Source organism: Hirundo rustica, chromosome 29, assembly GCF_015227805.2.
Source record: "Hirundo rustica isolate bHirRus1 chromosome 29, bHirRus1.pri.v3, whole genome shotgun sequence".
Lineage (NCBI taxonomy): Eukaryota > Metazoa > Chordata > Aves > Passeriformes > Hirundinidae > Hirundo > Hirundo rustica.
This window is the reverse complement of record NC_053478.1, coordinates 1,954,588-1,976,767: the sequence shown is the minus strand read 5'-3', so window position 1 is coordinate 1,976,767 and position 22,180 is coordinate 1,954,588. Positions and strand designations below refer to the sequence as shown.

The window sequence follows — 22,180 nt, the reverse complement described above, 5'->3', positions numbered from 1 at the left end:
CCCAAAGCCATCCCAGGATTGGAAATCCAGGCAGAAATGGTAAAAACCCCTCCGGAATTCACTTTTCCTGCAAAAAAACCCCCAGGACGGGATTCCTGGGGGGAACGCAGCGGGAATTCCCACGGCAAAGGGAATAAACAACCCCCAAAATGATTACCGGTAATTAAGATTATTACACATGAGGGGAGGGCAATTAAAACCTCGCGCCCGAAGCGTGCCTCAGCTTCCTGGAAGCTGGGGAGCTCTTATAAAACTCCAAGGATTTGGGGCTGCCCCCGGACATTCCCAAGGATTCCTTCCTGGAAAATTGGTGAGTCCCCTCTCCCTTCCCTTCCGCAATTTGGGGGAAATGGGATAAATAGATAATTTTGGGGTTTTGCGGGAATTCTGCGGCTCCAAAAATTCCAAGGGAGATTTCCCCGCTGGGAATCGTTTTGTTGGATGCTTGGGGTGAGTCCAGCCTTGGAAATGGGGGCTGGAATTCTTAAAATAAAATAAAATAATAATAAAAAAATTCCGCTGGAATCATTATAAATTAACTGTCAATAACAACAAAAGTCACTCTAGTTTTAATTCCGGTGGGAGCTGGATGAGTTTGCCATAAAAACCATGGAATGTGTTGGGGTGGAAGGGATTTTAAAGGTCAGGATGCTCAGCAACGTTTTATCCCGATTTTTCCATTTAAAAATCGGAGGAAACATGGGATTTTCACTTTTTTCCCCCCACAGATTTTATTATTCATAAATCAGATTTATTTCCTGTGGGATAAAAAGAGGGGAAAATATTTTCCCTCCTTATTTTCCTGCCAGAATGATCCGAACCAGAGCCCATTTTCCCTAAAAAGTTGCTTCTCCCCAACTTCCAGCCGGCCAGGGAATTTCTTTGGAGCAAATCCACATTTTTGTAGCATTTTTGGGAAGAAGAAACTCCTGTTTTCCCACCCAAAAAACGTTGGGAATTCTCCAAAAAGAGCATTTGATCCCCATGGAAACCCGCATCAGATAAGTAATGGGATTCCCCTGGACTTTTCCAGCAGAATCTTTGGAGAAAAACCAGGAATTTGCTGACTTGACCCAACACCTACCTCCAAGGCAGCCTCTGGAAGAGCCCGGATTCCTCCAGGGACAAAAATTTAAGGGATTTTTATCGGGAATCGTCCGCATCCCACAGCTTTGTAGGCTGACAGGTAAATCCCAGGAGATACTCGGGAATTAATTCCGCAGGAATGTGGGTTCAGGCTCCAGGGGAATAAAAAACCGGGCACCAAAATTCCCTGTGGAGTTCTGGGCCCTCTGGAACTCATCCGGAGGAAGGATTTTTTCCGGAATTCCAGGGATTTGGGAGTTTTCAGGGGGAAGGAATCGCTCCGGACGCGGATCCGGAGCCGGGAGCGATCCCAGGCTCTGGAATCTGCTCTGGGTAATTATCCCAGGGAGGGCTGGGCACGCTGAGATAAACAAATCATCCGGGAAGGGATGGAAAATCCTGGAATCGTGGCGCCGATGAAGCCAGGGTGGGGTTCTTTGGGAAGGTTGAGGCGGGAAAGGGGAAAAGGGGAAACTGAGCAGGGGGTTCAGTGTCAAAATGGCATTTAAAAAATTAAATCAAGCTTAAAAAAACCCTAAAATTAAAAATTAAATTAAAAAAATAGCATTAAAAATTAAATAACAATTAAAAAAACCCCAGATTTTAGAAAACTTACGAGTAACATTAAATGGAAGTAATTCTTTTAAAAAGAAAGTGAAAATATTAAAGAAAAATTTTTAAAAAACTATATTTAAAAACTGATTAACGTTTTAAAAATAACAATGGGAGTTAAATAGCACTACAAAAGAAAAAAAGATCAAAAATGAGACAAAATTTAAAAATAACAGTGAAAATTAAATCAAATTTTAAAAAGATAACGTCAACCCCCTAAATTTTAAAAATACAACAAAGATAAAATAGAACTGTAAAAATTAAAACAAAACAAATTTTTAAAAAATAAAATAAAAAATACGTCATTAAAAATACAATTTAAAAATCGGATTAAACCGATAAACAGCCATTAACTAGAGCAAGGTGTTTTTTTTTCCCAGTGGGATATACAAACAAACGGGAATAAACTTTCTAATTCCCAGGCATTTCGGCTGCAGGTTCTTCCCGCTCCCTCCCAGATGTGCTCGGAATTCCAGGGGCCGTGTCCGCGGCCGCCGGCCTCCGGCTGCAGCCGGCCCTGCGCCGTTTCCTGCGCCGCTTCCCGCGTCGTCATCTTCCCTCCTCCCGTGGTGGTGACGTTCCCGGGGCCCATCCTCAGCACCTGCCCGCAGGAGACCGTGCTGGGATCCCCGGGAATGGCGCTGGGATCCCCGGGAATGGCGCTGGGATCCTCGGGAATGGTGCTGGGATCCCCGGGAATGGCGATGGGATCCCCGGGAATGGCGCTGGGATCCTCGGGAACGGCGCTGGGATCCTCAGGAATGGCGCTGGGATCCTTGGGAATGGCACTGGGATCCCCAGGAATGGCGCTGGGATCCTCGGGAATGGCGCTGGGATCCTCAGGAATGGCGATGGGATCCCCGGGAATGGCGCTGGGATCCTCAGGAATGGCGCTGGGATCCTCGGGAATGGCGCTGGGATCCTCGGGAATGGCGCTGGGATCCTCGGGAATGGCGATGGGATCCTCGGGAATGGCGCTGGGTTCCTCGGGAATGGCGCTGGGATCCTCGGGATCGGTGCTGGGATCCTTGGGAGCACCAGAGGGAGGAGCGGGAACATCCCTGAGCTCCCACGGAGCGGAAATCCCGCGTTCCGGGGGTTTCTTCCCAAAATTCACCTCCAGGCCCATCCTCGGCCTGGACCCACGGGAGACGGTGCTGGGATCCTTGGGAATGCTGGAGGGAGGAGCGGGAATGTCCCGGACCTCCCTGAGATCCCACGGGGCGCCGATCCCGCGCTCCGGCTCCCGGCCGGCCTCGCGCTGCTCCTACGTTTTCAGTTCCCGCTGGATCCATCCCTGCCGGAGAAGCGGCCACGGGAGCCAGCAGCCGGCCGGGAACGGGAGCGAGGAGCAAATTCCTGACCCGGAAAAGGCAGGAACGGACGACGCGGATGCAGGAAAAGAGGAAAATGAGGTCTCGGAAGCGTGACGCGGATCCGAGCCCAGCCCAAAGGCTCTGGAGATTTCCCCAGAGCAGATCCGGGAACTTTAAGTTGGGTTTTTTGAAAGCTCGGGAGGTTTTAAGTTGGGTGGATTTTTTTTTTTTTTTTTTCCCCTCAGACATTCCCAAGAGGTGGAACAAAGCCGTTAAATTCCGTTTCCCCCAAATTTTGGGATAACCCGACAGTCGGAATCTGGTTTGTGGCAGCAGTCTGTTGCTTTTCCACGGTTTTCCGGAGAAATGGAGGCTGGGGAAGGGCCCTGACAAAGCCTTTCCCTGCCAGGCCTAATTCAGCCTGGATTAGCTTTTGTGGGAATTACTCACCGGCAAATTCCCTTTTCCTTGGCATAAATACAAACACGATCCCGTCACCGCTGCCCGGCTTTCGCTTTCAGCACGGGAAAGTCAGGAAGGGGAATAATCCGATCTCCCTATATTTAATTTTAATAAAAAGAAAAAAAAACACAGCGTGGAAATTAATTGTTTTTATATAAAAATCAACCCAGCAGGAAAATTTGGCCACAAAAATGTGGATTTTCCAGCTTGGAAGTGTCCAAAGCCAAGTGGGACGGGAATAACCTGGGAGGAGTCCCTTGCCCTGGATGATCCCACCCAAACCATTCCAAAATTCCAGGATAAATAGTGAAGCATCTTCACCTGGACCTGCATCCTTTACCTTATTTTATTTTATTTTATTTTATTTTATTTTATTTTATTTTATTTTATATTTTTTATTTTTATTTTATTTTATTTTATTTTATTTTATTTTATTTTATTTTTATTTTTATTTTTATTTTTATTTTTATTTTTATTTTTTTTATTTTATTTTATTTTATATTTTTTATTTTAATTTAATTTAATTTAATTTAATATTTTATTTTATTTTATATTTTATTTTATTTTATTTTATTTTATTTTATTTTATTTTATTTTATTTTATTTTATTTTATTTTATTTCTTAATCCTCCTCTTTTCCCTTCCCATTAAAATTATTCTGCACTATCACAGTGGTTTCCTGGTTTTCTTTTCCAGGGGAGTTCTCCTAGCTGGGAAACCTGGATAAATTCCAAATCCCTGAGTTGTTTCTGGGCCCGGGGATCTTGGAGCGCTGCCCTTGAAGGATTGGAATTTTGGAATTCCTCACCAGCCTCAGGGCGGGCTCTGGGACCGGCCCCAGCCCAGGGGCTCCCTTCGGAGTTCGGAAAAGGCACCGGGGGAAATTTGCCGGGAGCCAGCCAGAGGGAAGAATTCCAGCCTCTGAGGATCCCAAATCCCCAGGAACCTGTTCCTGCAGCCACCATCCCCTCAAACGCCCCCTGCCCATCCACGGGGGGTTTCGGGAGCTCCCCTGAACCCCTCCGTTTGCGGGTGCCCCACTTTCCCCGTCCCCGATCCCAGCGGTGACGTAACGATCCCAAAAACCTCGGAGGAGCGCGGGCAGCCCGCAGATCCCACTCTTCTGGTTCGGCTCCTGGAGAAAAGGTTGGGAAAACTCCGGCAAGGAGGTCAGGGCGCGGGGCGGACCCCGGGAGCTCGGGGTTGACTCACCAGCCCCAGCGGCTCCACCCCACCCGGAGCTCCAGGAGCTGGACCATCTCCAGTTCCACACGGGGCTCAGCAGGAGGAGGAACGGGAATTATTCCTTTTTTTGGGATTTTTTTTTTTTTTTTTAAGGGAAGATCCCAAAATTGCTGAGGTTGGGAAAGAGCTCCGAGGCCGAGCCCAAGCTGTGCCTGATCCCAGACCAACGTCCAGGGATTCCTGGGACACCTCCAGGAGTGGCTGCTCCAAACCTCCCTGGGCAGCCCTTTCCGAGGCCTTTTCCCTTTTCCAGGAGGGATTTTCCCAGATTTCCCACCCTGAGCCTCCCCTGGCACAGCTGGAGGCCGTTCCCTTGTCCTGACCCCGTTCCCTGGGATCATTTGTTTTCGATTGTCTCACCGGGAAATTTACGCTACTAAAAGCAAGCAAGCAAGCAAAACCTTGGGATCAGATCCCAAATTTCCCCTGGAAGACCCCAAAATTCTCCCCCAGAGTTTCCTCACTGAGGCTTTTTGGAGAAGAACCACGCAGATTTTCCACTGAGAACTCAGAGCTGGATCCCCTCTGGATCCATCTGATTCCCTTTTGGATCCATCTGATCCCCTTTGGATCCGGCTGATCCCCTTTGGATCCGGCTGATCCCAATGTTTTTCCTCCCTCTGAACCCCACAGATCTTCTTTGGGTCCATTCAATGTTTGGATTTTTTTTCCCATCAGTCTTTCAAACAACCCTCAACATTCTCCACTCATCTGCCTGAGATTATTATTATTATTATTATTATTATTATTATTACTACTACTATTATTATTATTACTATTTGCAGCCTGGAGAACCAAGGGTGCCTCAGGAAATCCTGGATTTTCCTGCAAATTTGGGTTTTTTTCCCTGTTTTTCCCCCCTTCTCCCTCCTCCCACAAACCCATCCCGCCCGTTCCTCTCCCAGTGTTCCCGTATTTTTTGTGGCCTCGCAGGGGGATGCTCGGCTGCTCCTCCGATTTTCACGGAATCCCGGGATGGTTTGGGATGGAAGGGACCTCCAGGATGATCCAGATCCCTCATTCCCTTCCCAAAATCCCATCCCGCAACCCCTCCTCGCTGGCCTTTCCCTTTCCCCCCTCCCAGCCCAGTAAAATGTTCATTTATTAGGGAAAAATCTGGTGCCCAAAGTGTCGGATCCTGCCCAAGGATTCTCCGTCCGAGGGTGGATCTGAGGCTGGGGCACACCCAGGTGTTATTGAGGTTATTCCCGATAACCTGTCATTACATCCCCAATATTGCACGGCAGCAAAATTCGGGATGAGGTCAGGGAGATCAAGGCTTGGCCCAGGCCCAGGGGAAGGGATTTTCCTCCTTGAATCCCTTTTCAGGCCTAAGAATCATAAAACCGTGGAATGGTTTGGGTTGGGAAGTTCCTTAAAAATCGTCTTATTCCAGCTCCTTTCCATTATCCCAGGATGCTCCAACCTGGCCCTGGACAATCCCTGGGATGGGGCGGCCACAGCTCCCCTGGGAATTCCATTCCAGGGCCTCCCCACCCTCACAGGGAACAATTCCTTCCCCAAACCCAACCTCAATTTCCCCTCTCCCAGCGTGACCCCGTCCCCCTTTTTCCCACAGCCACAATTCCCGGTGGATTCCAGGAGCAAGGAGAGCACTGGAATTTCTGACAGGTTTTTATTCAAGCTGAGCCTTCGGCCTTGTTGAGCTGGACTAATTAATCAGTGCTGTACAAATAATCTCAGCCGGGAAGAAAATTCCGATATTTCCCCTGATTAACAAAACTCCACGCTTTTTTTCCCCTGGGGAAAATTCCCTTTTCCCTCCTTAAATCCAACTATAAATTCCCTTCACAGGATTTAATCCTTGGAGGAACTCAGAGGAAGCTGCCAGAATTTTCCTGCTGAGATGAGCAGCTTTAATGAAGCAATGAAGGCAAATGAAGATTTAATTAATATCTTTCTCATTAACGGATGATTAACTTGGATCTCAGCGCCACGCCTCGGTGAGCCATGGGGCGATACGGGATTGGGAATTCGCTCCGTGGCGTTGGCTCATTCCACAGGCGCTAATGAAGTATTAAAATTAATCATTTGCAAGGGTGGAGCTTCTGAGATGCCCCAAAAACCCCCAGACTTCACCCGTGAGCACCAAACTCCCTGAGGAGCAGATCCGGCAGCGCTTTGGAATCCCAGGATCCCGCAGGTCGGGAAAAAATTCCAAGGTCGTCCAGTCCAAGCTGTGTCCGATCCCAGAACAACGTGCAGGGATTCCTTTTCCCTTTTCCAGGAGGGATTTTCCCAAATTTCCCACCCTGAGCCTCCCCTGGCACAGCTCAAGGCCGTTCCCTCTTGTCCTGGCCCCGTTCCCTGGGATCAGATCCCAAATCCTGCCTGGATCCCCCTTTCTCTGGGATGAACATTCCCAGCTCCCCCAGGATTCTCCATTCCCTTCTCCCACTGCTCCAGGATTCTCCATTCCCTTCTCCAGCTGCTCCAGGATTCTCCATTCCCTTCTCCAGCTGCTCCAGCCCCTTTCCCTGGGATCAGATCCCAAAATCCCCCCTGGAGGACTCCAAATCCCTCCTGGATCCCCTTTTTCTCCGGAATGAACATTCCCAGCTCCCCCAGGATTCTCCATTCCCTTCTCCAGCTGCTCCAGCCCTGTTCCCTGGGATCAGATCCCAGAATCCCCCCTGGAGGATCCCAGATCCCCCTTTTTCTCTGGAATGAACATTCCCAGCTCCCTCAGGATTCTCCGTTCCCTTCTCCTGCCCGTTCCCTGGGATCAGATCCCAGAATCCCCCCTGGAGGATCCCAGATCCCCCTTTTTCTCCGGGATGAACATTCCCAGCTCCCCCAGGATTCTCCATTCCCTTCTCCAGCTGCTCCAGGATTCTCCATTCCCTTCTCCAGCTGCTCCAGGATTCTCCATTCCCTTCTCCAGCTGCTCCAGCCCCGTTCCCATCCCCGGCCACGCTCCAGCCCCTCAGTGAAGGCCAAAACCTCCTTCTCCCGAGCCTCCTGGGGGTTGATCCTTGCGGTTCCCTTCCTCCCCGGGATATTCCGAGATCCCGGGGAGCCCTGGAGGTGACCCTGACCTGCGGAAGGTCGGGGTTCGGGTGGCGGCCGCGCAGGAGGGACCTGGAGAGATCCAAATTACCCCCAGGCGCTCCAGGCTTCCCCCCTCCCGCCCCGGGGCCGCAATTCCACCTTCCCCCCGGTTTTATCCCGGGAATTAAAGATCTAAACCGGACCCATCAGCCGTGTTTTTGTTTGCAAGATGAAAAGAACCCCCCGGGAAAATCGGGGTGCCGTCATTATCCCTGAGCTCCCGGCGAATCTCCTCGGGTGGTGGGGAGGAATTCCTCCGTTTCCGGAGTTATTTGTGTCGTTTAATGCTTTAATCACCACCTCTGGAGGTACGAAAATGCCCCCAGAGCTCTCCGTGAGAGAGGAAAACCGAGGAAAAATGGGATTTGTCCTTAAATTCTTAGGGATGAAGCTGAGATGTGCAGTAGGAAATGGGAGGCTGCCAAAAACTTGATTTTTTAAATGGGATTGAACACAGGGAATGGCGTCAGAAATGGACAGAAATTGACGTGAATGTAAATGGACATAAATCAGCATAAATCGAGGTAAATGATCTGAAATGGACAGAAACGGACATAAACCAAATGAACAGAAATAGGAATGAACAGAGCAGGTGGCGGCGATTTAATTTAATCCCGTATTTCCCCTTCAGTCTCACCCCATGAAAAAACACCCCGAAATATCATCCCTTTATCTGGGAACTGGATTCCGGGTGAGGGCCCAGAAACCGCCCCAAACCCTGAGATTCCAGGATCCGAACCAGCCCCAGCTCCGCGCAGTAATTCCCAGTTTTTATCCTGTTTATTCTCCTGCCCGGTGCTGTCGGCTGCTCCCTCCGGAGCCTGGAGCTGCCCCGATAAAATCTGGGGGAAAACGAGGCTGGAGGACGGTGTTCTGCTCCGATCCGGGATAATGACGCCCGTGATTTCCTCTCTGCCAAGCGGCCTCCGAGCCCAATTTGGAAAATTATAGGGAAGAGCAAAGCAGCTGCAGCAGCTTCCTCTGATTTCATCTCCGTATGCAAAGCAGCCGGGAAGGATCAGAGCAGAGCCCTGGAATTCCTAAAGCCAGAAAATCAATTTACCTACGACAACAACAACAACATCAACAACAACAACATCGGCGTGCCAGGAAAAAAAAAAAAAACAAACAAAAAACAGGATGAGGAATTTTCCAGATAAATCTCTGGAGTTGGTTTGTTTGAGGTGAGTCTGGAGCTCCTCAGCCCAAGCTGCTGCTCCTTAAAGTTTTTTTTTTTTTTAATGTAAAAAATACATTGTTGGTTTCTTTATTGTTTTTTCTCCTGTAAATCCTTTGCAGAAAGAGCCAAAATTGCTGATGTATATATTTATTTGTTTAAATTTATATTTCCAGAAGGATTTCTCCTCCAGCTGGGAAGGGAGTTTATCTCCTTCTGTTATCTCCTAAGGAACTCTTTGATCTGAGGCAGGTTCGGGGGTTGTGAAAGGAGTTTTGAGCCTGTGCCAGGGGTTTGCGTTTGGGAGCTGATTTGGGTTTTTTTTGGGGGGGGAAGGATCTCCGTGGAATATCAAGGCTGTGGAATTCTGCAAAGGAATGGAACCCATTAAAGCTTCCAGAGAAAAAAATCCCTCCAATTCCAGAAACCAAACCTCGGGGATTTTTTTTTTTTTTTGGCAGTTTTGTGCCTCAAACCGATTTTCTCTCCATTGGAAAAACCTCCAAGTCAGTGGGACGAGGTTCTTATGGACTTTTCTCAAATATTGGGTTTGGTAACTCCTGCAGTTGCCTCAGCTGTCAATCACCGTAATTAATGGGTGCTTTTAATTGCCACAAATTAAGTGAGTCAGACTGTTCTGTGCTGCTCATGTGTCTCCTCTGCTCATTAGATTGATTCCAGAGCCGTGAAATGTAAATAAAATTATTTGTTTGGGGCTTTGTTTTTGTGTTTTCCTTTCAGTTTAATAATTCACCACAGCTGAGAAGGAAGAGTTGTTTTGTTGTTTTTATTTTTTAATGTAATTGTGAGCGTGGAAATCACATTATCAGCGTTTTCCAGGCCTTGGGGAATTTATTTGTGCTGAATTTGTGGGCCTGGAGTTCAGGTAATGTTTGCTCTGAGTCCCCTAATCCTAAATTAAATTCCTCTCTTCATCTTGGCCTCTAAAAAACACATCTCCAAAAGAAAATCCAATTTCTCCCTGTTTTTTAGTGTTTTCTGGAGGTTTATTCCGAAGGGTTTGACCCTTGAGGTGAGGAATCGCTGATAAACGATAAAATCCTGAGCTGGTGCCTTTTCTAAGCTGGACTTCTGTCCAGGAATTGCTTCCCTACCTCGAACTTCCTGCCTGGGATGTGAAAAGGAAATGATCTGCTCAAAGGACAGCTCCAGGAACAGAAATTCCGTAAAAAACCGAGAGGGCGAAACACAAAGCAACCATGCACATACAGAGTGAATATTTTAGGGAAAATCCACGGGTTTTAGGGGAAATCCACGGGTTTTAGGGGAAAATCCACCTGTTTTAGGGGAAATCCACTTGTTTTAGGGGAAAATCCACCTATTTTAGGGGAAATCCAACTGTTTTAGGGGAAATCCACCTGTTTTAGGGGAAATCCACCTATTTTAGGGTAAAATCCACCTGCTTTAGGGAAAATCCACCTGTTTTAGTGGAAATCCACCTGTTTTAGGGGAACTCCACCTGTTTTAGGGTAAAATCCACTGGTTTTAGGGGAAATCCTCCTCAGTGGATGGAGAGATTTCCAGCAAAGGCCCGGGAAGGGTGAAGCACCTGCGGCGCCCTGTGTGGGACTGGGAATTATCTCCTAATCCTAAGGCGTTATCAAAACAGTTGCGACAAGCGGGAGGCAGGAGCCGGGAAAACATTCCATTTCACAAGGGGGTTGCGTCAAGGTGGCTCCCGATTTCCCTTCTCCTGACAGGATATAAAAGTGCTCCCGAGCGGGGGCCCTGGAGCTGCCTCTGCTGACTCGTCCTCCTCGCCGGCTGCCTGAGCTGGGATTTAACTGAATCAGCTCCTAATTAGAGGTAATTTGGTTTTATGGGGAGCTCTGATGGGAGGTTTTACATCCTACCCTAAATCAGGGTTGAGTTTTGCTCTCCGAACCCGCTTTGCGTGGGAAGCGGGGCTTGGGATTCAGGTGGATGAGAGGGGGGAAAGGAGCGGGAGCTGTGGAGATGCTGAGGGCAGGAATTTTCAGGAACTGAGCATCTGTTTATGGGGAAGGGTCGCTCCAAACCCCTGATCGGGGTGGGATTGATTCCCAAAAGGAGCAGGGATGGGAATGACGTGGGAGAAGGACAGGGAGGTTCTTCCCAGAATCCATGCTGGGAATAGAGACAGGACAGAAATACAGAGACGCTTTGGGGGTGACCCCGTTGTCCCAGGACCTGAAGGAGCCGAAAGGAACACCGGGAGAGACTTTTTCCAAGGGATGGAGTGCTGGGAAAAGGGGGGAATGGGTCCACACTGACGGACGGGAGGTTTAGATGGGATTTTAGGGATAAATCCTTCCCTGTGAGCGTGGGGAGGCCCTGGATTGGAATTCCCGGAGAAGCCGTGGCTGCCCCGTCTCTGGAAGTGTCCGAGGCTGGGCTGGTCGGGGTTTGGGATCTATGGAAAGTGCTCCTGCCCATGGCAGGGGTCAGAACTGGATCTTTAAGGTCCAATCCATGATTCCACGGAGCACCAGAGAGGAGTGGGAACAGGACTGGAAGCATTTTCCCTCAGTTCATCTCCCTTGACCGGTGCCATTTATGGCAAGGCGGATTGTGCCCTAGAAATGATGATTTTTAAATTTTAAAAAATTATTATTTTAATTTTTTTTTTACCCACAAACTCATTTATTCCGGTGATTTAATCCCACACATCTGCACCCGTCCATCCAAATGCCATCCAGCAAATCCCCATTCCCACAACCCAGCTCCCTTTCCAGCCAGTTCCAAAGGGAATAATCTCCCATACACCTCCCGCTTCCTACCGGATATCTCAGCCTCATCCCTAAGAATCTGGGGACAAAACACACCTTTGTTCCCTCTCTCACGGAGAAGTCTGGGGACTTTTTTTTTTTTTTTAATTTATTTACCTCCAAAAACGCTGCAATTAAAGAACTAAACCCAGAAACAACTCCAGAACCGAGGAGCTCTCCCCCATCCTCCCAACCCTCCGGCCGTGCCTTCACCGGGCTGGGACCTCCCTGTCCTTCCAGGTGGGATCGGGAACGATGTCCTCCTACGGCCAGCTGCTCAGCGCCCGCTGCGCTTCGCCCTGCGAGGTGACGTGCGGCCAGCCCTACGTCGACTCCTGCAGCCAGCCCTGCGTGGCCTCCTGCGGAGACTCCCGGGCCATCGTCTACGCCCCGCCCGTGGTGGTCACCTTCCCGGGGCCCATCATCAGCTCCTGCCCCACGGAGAGCATCGTCGGGACCTCCATCCCTGAAATCGGCGGGGGAATGGGGTCTGGAGGGGGTGGGATGGGGTCTGGAGGGGGTGGGATGGGGTCTGGAGGGGGTGGGATGGGATCCGGAGGTGGGATGGGATCCGGAGGAGGGATGGGATCCGGAGGTGGGATGGGGTCTGGAGGAGGAATGGGGTCTGGAGGAGGGATGGGATCCGGAGGAGGTGGGATGAGCTGTGGAGGGGGAGGAATGGGATCCGGAGGGGGAGGAATGGGCTCCTCCTGCGGGGGAATGGGAGGGGGCTCCTACGGCGGGGAGGGCTCCTGCGGCGGTGGGATGTCATGGCTCTACCGCGGCGGCTCCTATTCCTCGGGCTACGGTAGGAATTACTACCCCTACTTCTCCCGAGGGTACTACAGGTCTCGCTACGGGAACTACGGGAACTACGGGAACTACGGGAGCTACGGGCCTTTTTAACCCCTTAAAAGATGAGGGAATGTCCAAAGGAAAAATAGGATGCAAATTAGTAGTTGACAGCTAGGAAATTCCAAGCAGCCTCTGCCCCGGCTGATCCGGTCGGAGCCGGGGGTTGTCTGGATCTCGTTGTGCTTTATCCAAGGCTTAGGATTCCCGGTGTTCCCCCCCTTTGTCCCTCGCTCCTGTTTGTGTTTTGTACTCCCTGAACCTGAAGAGTCAAACCAGTCACGGGACTCGGCTGTGAAAAGTGCGGCTGGAAAGAGAATGTCTTGGAATGACTGCTGGACTGGAGTCCAGGCTGAAAAAACGGGAATGCTGAAACGGGAATTCTGACGTCTCTGCACTGCCTCATCCCACTTTTTGTTTGTATTAAAGCCCTGTTGCATCACAGCCCTGGGTTCTGGCTTTTATTTCACCACAGTTTCTGTCACAAACCGGTCTGAGAGAAGGGAATCCTTGTGCAGCAGTTAATTCTCGTCAGAGGGGAATTAATTCCGCTTTAATGCAAATACAATCAGTCTGAATGTCCTCAGAAAATCCTTTTCCCTTCCTGATCTGTTCCACATTATCCGGTGAATAACACAGAATAATTTCCAATGGGTCGGGAAAAGCTCCGGGGATGGACTGGTGCAGCTCCCAGTTAAAACCAGTTTACCCCCGGAGCCAGGGTATTGGGGGGCTGGGATGCTCAGGGGTGGCCTCATTTTGTGGGGGTCAAAGGCTGGACTTGATGACCTCGGAGGTTTTCTCCTGAATGACCCTGGGATTCCGTGGAAAGGAAAACCGGGAAGCTGCCGATGCAATTCCGAAAGGTTTTTATTGGTGCTGGAAGCAGAACAAATCATTGATTCCCCGGCGGTGCGAGGGCGGCCAGGCCACCCCCCACGGGGGACAAAAGCCACCTGGAATTCCGAAACATTCCCACCCCCACCGGAAAGGACACGGGAAAAGACGAATTCACTCCTTAATTAAAGAGCTCCAGGAGAGACGGGACAGCGCTTGATTGAAGACGAGGCACAACAGCAGGAGACCCGGGCCCGGTTTTCAGGGAGCAGCCTCGGAATTCCAGGCTCCGGCTCCTGGGTTCTCATCTTCCGGGATGTTTGGCCTTAGGATGAGCTCCCCAGGCAGGACGGGCGGCGAACGACGCGGGACCTCCGGCCGTAGCAGGAGCCCCCCATTCCCGGGGAGCCTCCGTAGCCAAAGGCACCCCCGGATCCCAAGGAGCCCCTGGCCCCCAGTGCGCCTCCGTACCCCCAGGACCCGCGGGAATTCTGCGCTGCGGAGCCAAAGGAGCCCCCCCATCCGAAGGGAGCCCCCGTCCCCCAGGAGCCCCCGGATCCGAAGGAGCCCCCGGACCTGGCCGTGCCCCCAGGCCCGAAGGACTCATCGGAGACGCTTGGGATGGGAGCCCCGAACACCGCGGGGTGGGAAGCTCCCACCACGCTCTCCTGGGAGCAGGTGCTGAGGGTGGGGCCCGGGAAGGTGAGGACCACGGGAGGAGGGAACACCACGGCTCTGGAATCTCCGCAGGAGGCGACGCAGGGCTCCAGGCTCCTGCTGTAGGCACAGGGCTGGGAGCAGGTCACCTCACAGCCCTGCAGGCACTCGGAGCCGGCGAGGTTCCACATGGTTCCCGGGGATTTGGGATCAAGCTGGGGAAGGAGAGGGGCGGTCAAGGCAGCGGCACAGCCCGGCCGCAGGTTCCCAGCATGAACCAGTTGTGCTTCGCCCTTCTCCAGCCGCTCCCAGTCCAACCCTGCCTCGCAGATTCCCATTTTTCCTGATTCCCTCCCTTTTCCTTCCTTCCTGACCTGTTGGAGGCTTCTCAGTGCTTCCTTTCCTACCGCCACCACAACTCTTTTTCTTCTAAACCCCTCAGAAAAAGCAATCTCCCCCTTTTCTCTGGGGCAGAACCTCCTGATCCTTAAACAATTCCTCGCCCAGAAAAGTCCCACTAATTCCCTTCTCAGGTAAACCTACAGGAAGATTTGCCTTCAGAAAGTCCCCGAGGAAAATCTTCCTTGCTCCGTTCTTCCCTTTCCCCCAGCTTTTCCAAATCCACTCCTCTCTCCCTCAGCTTTTCTAAATCCACTCCTCTCTCCCTCAGCTTTTCCAAATCCACTCCTCTCTCCCCCAGCTTTTCTAAATCCACTCCTCTCTCCCTCAGCTTTTCCAAATCCACTCCTCTCTCCCTCAGCTTTTCCAAAACTGTTGGAATTTTGCAAGATAAAAAAAAAAAGGAGAAATTTCAAAGCATCGAGGAACAGAGTGAAGTCAGACTCACCTCGTCCTCTGGAGGGAATAAATCAGTGGAGCTGCAAGAATGCAGGATTTCTCAGGTGTCCCCCCTTTTTATCCCGTTTTTAGACAATAAGGAGGATGTGATGTCACCCATCATTTGCTAAATCCTTATCACTCACAAAGAAAAAGATCCTCTTAAGCCTGGCCATTGTTTTTCACTTCAGCTCGTAATTACCGATCATTTCCAGCCCTGCTTTGAGCGGCACAAACCCAACACCCAAAAGTCTCCTTTTGTCTCAGACTTCAGGGAGGAAAATCCTTTCGGCATCATTCCGGCTCCAAAGGAAGCAGGAGTGGGTCTCCGTGTTTGTTTTCCCTCGGTGACTCGCGGGAAGGCGGCTCCCCACCTGTCACTCTCACAATCGGGGTGTGAGCCTCAGGTTTGGGTCCGATCCCTCCCGAAAGGAATCATCCGACCTCGGGTGGGGGTCAGGGCTCTCGGCAATCCCCGGACTGAGGGGATGAGGCAGCAACGCGCGGGGTGCTCTAAGCCCTGAAACCTGGGAGCAATTCCAACCAAAACTCATTTTGGGTTGAGCTGAGCTCAGCGCTGTCACCAGGATGTCACTGGTGAGGGCACAGCCCAAGGTCACCAGCGCTCCGAGGCGGATCCCAAACTCGGAATCGTCTCCAAGGTCGTCAAATCCAACGTTTGGACCCGGTCACCCAGACCAGTGTCCAGCCCTTCCTCGGACACCTCCAGGGATGGGCACTCCAAACCCCCCTGGTCACCCCCTTCCGAGGCCTGACCGCCCCATCCATGAGGAAATTCCTCCTGGAATTCTGCACAAATGTGTTTGACCTTCAAAAATTTATCTCATCATCAACCCAAGCCGTTCTCCAGTGCAGACTTGCAGGGTTGATCTGTCCGGGCCTCACATAAATCATGGATGAAAAATAACAGGCAGGGGTCAGCCCCACCGTAAATCCGATCATCCCCGGGATATTGCACAGGAGCCGGGCTGTAAAATTCCCACGCAATGGAAAAGCCGAATTTATGATACGAGAGTCAGATTGTATATGTCGAGGGTTGATTCGCTAATTGGAAACTATGAAAATAATTACAGGCGTTAGAGGAGTCACACAGAGGGAAAAAAAAATCAGAATTTGGGAAGGGTGAGAGGTTTTATGGGACGCCTCAAAGCCCAGGAGCTGCCTCCAGAGAGGTATAAAAGTGGGAGCATCTCTGGAGTCTCCTCAAACCTTCTCCTGACTTCTCCTGCGACTCCAGGTGAGTTGGACCTCAGCTGATCTTTGCTCTCTCTCATTCTCTGTAGCGACAGTTTTAAACAAGGGCTCCTTCCGTGATTTTGGGGACCGGGAGATGTGGCAGTGAAATCCTGCTCCTCGCTGGAGTCTCGCTGCCAGCGCCTGGAAGAAACCAATCTGACATTTAAAGACTGAATGTTAGGAGTTATTTGATTTTTTTTTTTTTTTTTTTTTCTGGTGGCTTTTCAAAGCTTGAGGCACAAGTTTGAAGCTGAAATTTACTGAAAAACCAAGCGCCAGGTGTGTTCCACAGGGGAGGAGAAATGGTGTCCCAGGAGAGGAGGGTTTGAGCGAGGAGGTGAAGCCACACCTTGGTTCTGGGTCCAGTTCCAGGTCCCCCAATCCAGGATGGACCCTGGGGAGCTGGAGCAGCAGGAAAAGGGAAGGGAGAATCCTGAGGGAGCTGGGGGGGCTCAGTCTGGAGAAAAAGCGGGATCCAGGGGGGATCTGGGATCCTCCAGGGGGGAATTTGGGATCTGATCCCAGGGAACGGGGCCAGGACAAGAGGGAACGGCCTCGAGCTGTGCCAGGGGAGGCTCAGGGTGGGAAATTTGGGAAAATTCCTCCTGGAAAAGGGCGGCCAGGCTTCAGAAGGGACTCAGGGAGGGTTGGATCCACATCCCTGGAGGTGTCTGAGGAATCCCCAGAATTCTGAGTGAGCAGGCAGGGATCAGGTACAGCTGGATGCTCTTGGAGCTCTTCTCCAACCTCAGGGAACCTGGAATTCTGTGAGCAGGAAGGACAAGGCCCTCATTTCCCTCATTATTTCCCTCATTTCCCACATTTCCTTCATTTCCCTCATTTCCTCATTTCCCCATTTCCCTCATCCCTCATTTCCTCACTTTCCTCATCTCCCTCATCTCCCTCTTTCCATTTCCCTCATTTCCCACATTTCCCTCATTTCCCACATTTCCCTCATTTCCTCATTTCCCCATTTCCTTCATCTCCCTCATTTCCCCCATTTCCCCCCATTTCCCATTTCCCTCATTTCCCTCATTTCATCTCCCTCATTTCCCACATTTTCCTCATCTCCCTCATTTCCCTCATTTCCCTCATTTCCTCACTTCCCTCATCTCCCTCATTCCATTTCCCTCATTTCATTTCCCTCATTTCCCTCACTTCATCTCCCTCATTTCCCACATTTCCCTCATTTCCCACATTTCCCTCATTTCCCTCATTATTTCCCCCATTTCCCTCATTTCTTTCCCACCCCTCGGGGGTGCTCGGGGCTGTCACACCCATTCCCCGACCCCACCTTTCTCCGTTCCCCCAGCTCCTCCCGCGTCCCCCGGGGACCATGAACGGCATCAGCTCCCGGTGCCTGCCCGGCTGCCAGGTGACGTGTCCGGAGCCCTGCGCCTACAGCAGAGGCCTCGGTCCCTGCGTGGCCTCCTGCGGGGACTCCACGGCGCTGGTCTACGCCCCGCCGGTGTGGATCACCTTCCCCGGGCCCATCCTGAGCTCCTGCCCGCAGGAGAGCATCGTGACTTCATCCCTGCCCCAGCCCTCCGGCGCCTCCCCGTACGGATCGGGGATGGGGGGCTCCTCGGGTGGCCTGCCGAGAATTGGGGGCTCCTATGGGTCTGGGGGCTCCTATGGATCTGGAGGTTCCTATGGGTCTGGAGGGTCCTATGGGTCTGGGGGTTCCTATGGATCTGGAGGCTCCTATGGGTCTGGGGGTTCCTATGGGTCTGGGGGCTCCTCGGGGCAGGGGGGCTCCTCTGGATGCGGAGCTTCCTCCTCGGGGGGCTGCTACCTCCGGAGGTTCTACACCAGCGGCAGCCGTGGGTCCCGCCTGGGAAACTGAGGCAGCTGAAGATCCGCAGGCCCGGGAGAGAAAAAAAAAACCCAGGAGCCAGAACCGGGATCGGCTCTTGGAGACGGCAAAACCATCATCGGGAGCCAGCCCGGCTCGGGAGCTCCGGGAGCTGCGCCCACACCTCTCCCCTGCATTCCCCGCTTTGTCTTTAATTAACAACGGCCTCCGTTAATCACCCTTCGGCGCCAGCTCCTTCTTTCCATTGTGCCAAGAGAAAAAACAGCAAGGTGGAAGTCCTGGCACGGCGTTTGTCAGGGCGGCCCTGGCGGGAGGGGAGCGGCGGGTGGAAGGTGGATTCCCCTCGGACACAGGGGCTGAAGGAAGCAGCGTGCGCTCGGCGCCGTTCCCGCGGTTTTCCCTATTAAAATCCTCCTGCATCATCGCGTTTTGCCGGGATTTCTCCTTCTCCGCTCCGGCCCCGTCCTCTCCCTCTGCCTCCGCGAGCGGCAGTTACGGGGATTTATGGTAATTGCGCGGTAATTGTTCGAGTAATCGGCGCTGTGAAAGGGATGGAGCACCCGGAATTCCAGCGCAAAGGAGCGCGGCTGCTCTCCGGGGCGGGACGGAGCTCTCCTGGGAGCTGCAGGGTGCACGGGCCGGGGGCGGGATGCGGTCAGCCAAAGCCGCAAGGTTTTTTGTTTTACACCCTTGGTTCAGCCCAGCTCCTCCCGCCTGAAGGGTTCTGTTCGTCCCCGGAATCACAAAAATCCACTCCTCGGGGCTGGAAAAGATCTCCCAGGCGGTCGAGTCCAACCTTTGGTCAATCGCGTCCCACCAGGGAGAGCCACGTCCGGTCCTTCCTCGGACCCCGCCGGGGCTGCCCACCCCAAACCTCCCCTTTTCCCTTTTCCAGCAGGAATTCTCCCAAATTTCCCGCCCTCGAGGCCACTCCCTCTCCTCCTGTCCCTGTTCCCTGGGAGCAAAGCCCACATTCAGAACAAGCTTTTAGGAATTGTCGCGACTCCCCGCGGAATCCTGAGGCTTAGGAAAGCCGGACACAGCTTCAGGAATAATAAAGGGCGCAAACCGAGAGGAAAACCCGAGGATTGGGGATGGGAACGGGAGGAATTCCATCACCGCCCCTGGATTTCTGAGCCAAACGCTTCAAAGACGTGGAGAAATTCCTGCCGGCTGTGGCGTCATCGGAGCGCTGCTTTTATGTGACAGCAAAATGTCACCGGGCTGTGCAAGAGAGAGTTTCCCAAGGGAGGAGTGAGCGACACAAGAGCGCGAATCCCGCCCGGTGGTGTTGTTTTCCCGGCGTTATTGCCGGGGTGGGAACGCGGAGACAACCTCGGCTGAGCCTAAAGATGTGCTTAAAAAAAACCAACAACAACAACAAACAACACCCCCCCCCCCAACCCCTCAAAAAACAACAACAAAAAAACTTTAAAAATGTTTTTAATACTTTATGTTGAACAACGGAATCGTCAATATTTGTTAACTCGAGAAGGAAAAAAAAAAAAGGGAAATATCAGGAAAAAGAGGATGCTCCCCATGAGAGATTGCTGCCTGGAAAATCGAATTTTTCGCTCTCTGTTTAAGCTGTAAATGGCTTTAAAATTTTTTAATTGACAGCCCAGGACGTAAATAGAAAATTAGATGACACATGACTGAAGTTGCTTAAATTCCCCGCGTGCCTCAAAGAGGTTTAGGAGTTCTAATCTGCGATTAATTTAATGATGGCAGGCAATAAATTCATCAGCTCCTAGGAAAGCCTTAATGGGACTGAAGGAACAGGCTCAATTGGAAAATAATTGGATAATTTGTTTGCAATCCCTGCTGGAGAGAGGAGGCGAAATCCCAAAGAATTCCAGTTCAGCAAATCCAGGGATGCGTCACGGGGTGAAAGCGGAGTTCCAGATTCCTGTTAAAGCACCCTGAAAAGTGACGGCAGAATTTACAACAGGAGGATTTCAGCTGCCTCGGGGCAAAGTGGTTTCCAGCCAGAGGATTTGTAGGTGAAAAGGTGGAAAAGGAAACATGAGGGGAAAATAGGGATATAAAAGGGCTTTAATGGGAAATACTGATGGTGGAAAATTTGTTGTTCCCCCCCCCGCCAAAAAAAAACCCTGAGTGGGATAAAGGAGCCTGGGTCTCATCCAGGAGCCTCCAGCCCTCCCAAATTCCTGGAGTCCCCAGTCCTCCCGAATTCCTGGATTAGGCAAAAAGTTGAGTTGGAAAAAGCAGTTAAAAGGAAAGGAAAAACAAACCAACGATGGGAATTGGAATGCAACAGAACTTTAATGGCAGGGAATTGCTCGGGGCAGAGTCAGGCCGAGGGGGCACAAAGGACGATCCCCAGGGCTTGGGAAGCGCCGCGCATCCACAAAGGCCGGGGAAGGCGATTCCTTGGCCGTCCCCGGCTCGCAGCTTGCCCGGGAGCCGAGCGCAGCCCGCGGCTGCTGGCCGCACGGCCGCGGCTGCCTCAGGAAGAGAAGAAGCCGCAGTTTCCTCCTCCGAAGCTCCTTGGAGCTGGAGGCTGCCCCCATCCATAGGAGCCCCCTCCGCAGGAGCCGCCCCCGAAGGATGCCGCCCCCGCCGCAGGAGCCCCCGAAGCCCCCGAAACCCGAGGAGCCGAAGGATCTTCTGCCCCAAAGGGATCGGCCCCCTCCAAAGGAGCCCCCGGAGCCAAAGGATCGGCCCCCGCCGTAGGATCCCCCCAGGGAGCTGCTGCCCCCATAGGAACCCCCAATTCCGCCCATGGAGCCCCCAATTCCGCCCATGGAGCCCCAATTCCGCCCCCATAGGAACCCCCGGCTCCCCCCATGGAGCCGCTGCCCCCTCCGTAGGATCCCCCGATGGCCCCCCCGGAGCCCGAGGATCCCAGGGCCCCCGACGGGAAGGAGGTGCCCACGACGCTCTCCTGCGGGCAGGAGCTGAGGATGGGCCCCGGGAAGGTGATGACCATGGGCGGAGGGTAGACCACGGCCCGCGAGTCCCCGCAGGAGGTGACGCAGGGCTGGCTCCAGGCGTCGGCGAAGGGCTGCGGACAGGACACCTCGCACGGCGCCGAGCAGCCGCTGCTCAGCATCGCTCCCGAAGACATCGCTGGCGCCGACGGAACCTGCGGCGGCACCCGCATCAGAACTGCCGAGCCCGGAATTCCGGGGGGAAACGAAATCCTGCTCCGCTGCCTTCCGTCGGCAGGAAAGGAAACGGGGCGGGGGGGGAAAGGAGACTTTGGGGACAGGCGGGTTTGTCCCTTGTCTGCGTTCTCCTGCTCTGAGCTCTGCTGCTTCCCAAAGGGGTTCCTGCTGCCCTGGCAGTGCTGGGAATCCGGGAGAGCCGAGCCAAACTCCAGGCGCTGCCTTTGGTGGGAGCAGCTCATCCCCAGGAAGAGCTTCAGCTGGAGCACAAGATCGAGTTGTGGTGCTCAGCAACAACCTCGAACGGGCTGATCCCAGTGCCCGGGAAATTCCAGTCCTGTCCCTGATCCCATGGATGGGGCTGTGGATTTTAAAGTCTGGGGAATTCAAAAGGAATTGCTGGGCCCCACAGGTTCTGCAGGAGAGCAAAAACCTGTCCTGGAGACAGCTTTTGGGATGGGGAAGAGCCTGAAGCAGGGGATAAATCCTAACTGCAGTGCCCAAAATTCCCGAGGAAAAAGAGATCCTGCTCTGGTGCCTTCCACCAGCAGGAAGAAAGAGGAAGAGTTTGGAAAGGTCCCTGGAAACATCTTTTGGGAAAGAGAGAAAAGACAGGAAATATTTTCCCGTGTTCTCTCAGAGGGCAAAGAGGATCCAACTCACCGGGTTTGGAGAAGTGGAGACGAGGAGCAGCCGTGGATGGCACTGCGGAATTCCGGGAGCCCTTTTATACTTCTCCCGACCCCCAGTGGGATGGGAGCCGCGCTTTGTGCAAGAGCTTCCCACGCGTCACCGAGCCGTGTTTTGCTGGCTGGATTATTTCATTAATTGTCCTAATTGTTCTCCTAAGTGACGTGATAAATTCATTATTAATCCCGAGTCACGTTCCAAGCACGGCGCCCCTCGGGTCCGGCCCCGTGTGCTGCACATTCCGACCCCCAGGAAGTCGCCTCGGAGCCGGGGCTGTCCCTGGGCCGCGCTGGAGTTGAAGCTGGAATGAGTTTAGATCCATTTGAGGGATTCATTGATTAATAAATTGGTTTAGCGCTCGGTAT

General features: G+C 52.3%; 1 protein-coding gene across 1 annotated transcript; it reads left to right on the top strand.

The window, feature by feature from the left end:
- Window positions 1–11,993: 11,993 nt before the first annotated feature.
- LOC120764197 (feather keratin B-4-like) lies at window positions 11,994–12,644 on the top strand. The gene is made up of 2 exons (XM_040088002.1): window positions 11,994–12,232; window positions 12,506–12,644. The coding sequence occupies exons 1-2, from the start codon at window positions 11,994–11,996 to the stop codon at window positions 12,642–12,644; spliced, it is 378 nt and encodes a 125-aa protein (XP_039943936.1).
- Window positions 12,645–22,180: the final 9,536 nt, after the last annotated feature.